This window comes from Colletotrichum spaethianum (genome assembly GCF_022836535.1).
Source record: "Colletotrichum spaethianum MAFF 239500 DNA, contig07, whole genome shotgun sequence".
In the NCBI taxonomy this organism is placed as follows: Eukaryota; Fungi; Ascomycota; class Sordariomycetes; order Glomerellales; family Glomerellaceae; genus Colletotrichum; species Colletotrichum spaethianum.
Window position 1 is genome coordinate 1,412,795 of NW_026054777.1, and position 3,369 is coordinate 1,416,163.

At 50.3% G+C, this 3,369-nt stretch overlaps 1 protein-coding gene across 1 annotated transcript; it reads left to right on the plus strand.

Moving 5' to 3' along the window:
- Nucleotides 1–248: 248 nt before the first annotated feature.
- ColSpa_03824 (uncharacterized protein) lies at nt 249–1,454 on the plus strand (the record flags this gene model as incomplete). The annotated part of the gene is made up of 1 exon (XM_049270036.1): nt 249–1,454. The coding sequence occupies one exon, from the start codon at nt 249–251 to the stop codon at nt 1,452–1,454; it is 1,206 nt and encodes a 401-aa protein (XP_049125993.1).
- Between the last annotated feature and the right edge of the window lie 1,915 nt (nt 1,455–3,369).

Sequence of the window (3,369 nt, forward strand, 5' to 3'; positions counted from 1 at the left end):
TTATGTTAAGAACTGTATTTTACTTCACGCCTGCAAAAAAGCTAATATTTTGTGCTGTGAGCACTATCATCGCCCTAGCACTTCGCGACCGGGCTTTCGAAGCGGCGGGCCTGACAGATGCGGCGGCAGTTCTTGGGGTGAAGGTCCCGGACCGGGTTGAGTCTATAGCTCTGAGATGGAAGGAATCGATGCTGAAAACCCCGCTGTTTCGAACGTTTGACGGCATCAATCTATCGACGGACGAGGCCATGACCTATGCTAAGCTAAGAGCTGACATGCGCAGACAAAGCCTCGATGCTGGTTTCGAGGAAGCGTGGACGCCCAGGTTCACTCGGAGAGGGGCGGCGAACGCGGCCAACGGTGAGTGGGCTGAGACAAGCGGCCGCCACCACGGACGGATGCTGACAGCTTGGACTCTAGGAAATGCCCCTGATTCCGTCCGCGATCAGATGATGCGTCACGATCCTAAATTCGCCACCTTTCACGGTGCGTACCTCAACGAAAAGGTCAACTTCGATCTGCAGAACACTTTTCTTGAAGAAACCACCGAGAAGCAGCTGTACAAATTGTTCTCACATGTCAGTCTCACACGCGATCCTCGCGCAACGAGAGATATGGTACCTGAAGAAGTTTGGAAGAACCTGCCGGCCGATCCGGAAATTATGGACTTGGAGCGAGAGCGACAAGAGTTGAAGGGAGGTCAATATCGCGTACAAGGTATGGAGAACGAAGCCAAAATTCGAGAGTTGACCAAGAAAATCCACACCAAGCGAGACCAGCGCGATAAGAAAGTCGTCAAAGCGTACCGCAGTTATTATTTCTACAATCGTTCAACTTGGGACATCGAGAGGCAAGCAAGTGGCATCGAAGACGAGGAGTACGTTGAACCGGCCATCAGTTTGACAATCCCTGAGCGGGCGAGACTGGCCGAGATTTTATGCTATCAACCCGCCGATTGTACTCATGATGAACTGATGAAGCTTTGGGTTGGCGCAATTGACCTAATGGTTATACTGTTCGACAAAAGAGAGACGGTTAGACGGGATCGTATTCGCGCCGACTATCAGCCTCAGCCTCACATCGAACGACAACCTCAACCTAAGCCCTTCCCTCTCATCCTTGACCCCAACCAGTGCCCTGATTGTGTCGGCGACGAGAGGCTCAACATGGAGGAACGAACATTCAAGTACTGCCGACCCACAGTCAGGAACGACCATTTCGATGACCAACATCTCGGACAGCGAGAGCGCGCTGTCCTGCATGGCGATGTTATACGGTGCAACCACCCTCAGTGCCAAGATGACCCAGAATTACAAAGAATGGAGACGCTGGACGCGTTCAGAAACCATGTGCAAATCATACATGGGGTTTCGCTGAGGACTTCAGATAGGGCCAAGCAGAGGAAGGCTAAGAAAGTAAAGCGGAGACGAGTGGTTAGAGAAGTGTCTGCCTGAGGGCAGTCCCAATGGATGGTGCATTGTAGACTAGAAAATCTCACAAAACCGTTTTGAATCCTAGCTCACCAACGTAAATCCCAGCAAGAGAACTCAGGGAACAGTCATATATAGAATGCTTCATACAGCAATGAACACGGCTTTGGGTCTTTCACATGGCAAGCCTCGTACTCCTTCAGATTCTTCCACTATTAGTGCTCCCACTGGAGATACTGGCCTCAACTTTGAGAGGCCTTGGTCGGGAATAATTATTCCATTTGCCGGCTCGCATATTCAGGAACACTAAGCCATCGGCAGAATGATAGTTGATTATACTTTTGAACCTATAATTTGCCATAGTTACGATTACAACAGTTCCGCACGTCCGAAACCTACGTCTCTACAGCAAAAGTGTATAGTCACAGGAATCCACATACTATCACTGGCCTCAAGAGCTTGCCCAGGCGGATAATTGCAAATGGTGGCTCCTCCGTGCCGCACTTTTTCTGCCGTCTCCATATTAATTCTGCCACACTTAGCGACACTGGGGGATCCATAGTATTTCTGCCGTCTCCAATGACGTACCAACTCGACTAACTTTCTGCCACTTCCAGGGGTCATTTTGCACATCCTAATGCCCCATGCCCCCCCATCTTTTTGTTCTGCCAGGAGCGTCAGTCTCCGCATTGCCTTTCTGCCGTCTCCACTCCCTTTTCTGCCAGCTCTTTAGAAGTTTCTGCCGTTCCCACTCTGGTTTCTGCCGCGCCTCTGGCTTTACAAGATTAGTTTTCTGCCGCCTCACACATCACCACTCTTTTTTCTGCCAGGCTTTTCTCCCGCTTTTATTCTGCCGCTCCACCCTCCCACGAGATCTATGTAAACCTTTTGCCGTTGACTCACTTACTCTTTGTCTCCACTCGTTTTTTTCTGCCGCCTCCGCTTCTCTTTCTGCCGGCCCCAAGCACACTGTACTAGACGCAAGCTCAATATTTCTCTCAACATTCGAGATCTCAGTCGTTGCAAAAGATGATATCACGAAAGACAAATCCGGCCTGTTTGAAGACCAGCGTATGTGTCAAGAGGCTTGGTAGGCTCGTTCCGCCCCGGTCATGTCAATATGACAAGTCACGGGACACACTCGAGATCACGGCAGAGGATTGTGTCGGGCCCATGTTGCATAAGCTCAGTGTGCGTTCAATTCACACATTGACGAGTTCGTCCGGGTAAAAGAACCCAGAAGCTGCATTTGACGAGATTCACGAATGATGGCAGCTAAATACATCCGCTCGGACCGTGATGGGGAACATCTGTAATTGAGCACAACCATCGTTCTTTGATTCATGAATCCCAACTGTATTAGCGTCTATGGACAAAAGGGGAGTACCCAAGCGCATTGTCGAGCAGAGCAGCGTTTATTAAAAAGCCTCGCACACTGATTGGGGAACAGCATCATTCTCATGGGAAACGTGCATGCGTTCTTCTATTCCCACATCTTCGTACTGCCCTCGCTTGGTGTGCGGCGGAGCAATGGGCTCGTGCAGCTGGCTGAGCAACAACTCAAATTGCAGGCGTAATCTCGCAGCAGTCATGCATGCCGTGATTTCTAAATATCTGACAAGGCTTCATCTGGAGGCCGACAAAACCGGAACGTTACGATTAGAGCAGACTTAAATTCCAAGAGCATCAGAAATACGGCTCCTACAGCCTTGTGCTGCGTAGGGACGATGCTTTGCGCTATGCCTGCACAAGCCAGTCCTTGTTGTCACAAAAGCTGACTGAGACAAGAAGCCAGTGGGGTTTAGTCAAGGTGTTATTGGGTCTGCTGGCGTTCTTCGGCACGAGAAATGATTCTGGGCTGGTGCCTTTTTCCCGCGCGATAGCCTCGTCGGTGTTACGACCCAAACAGTTGGTCGCTGGCTGACGTAACTATATAATG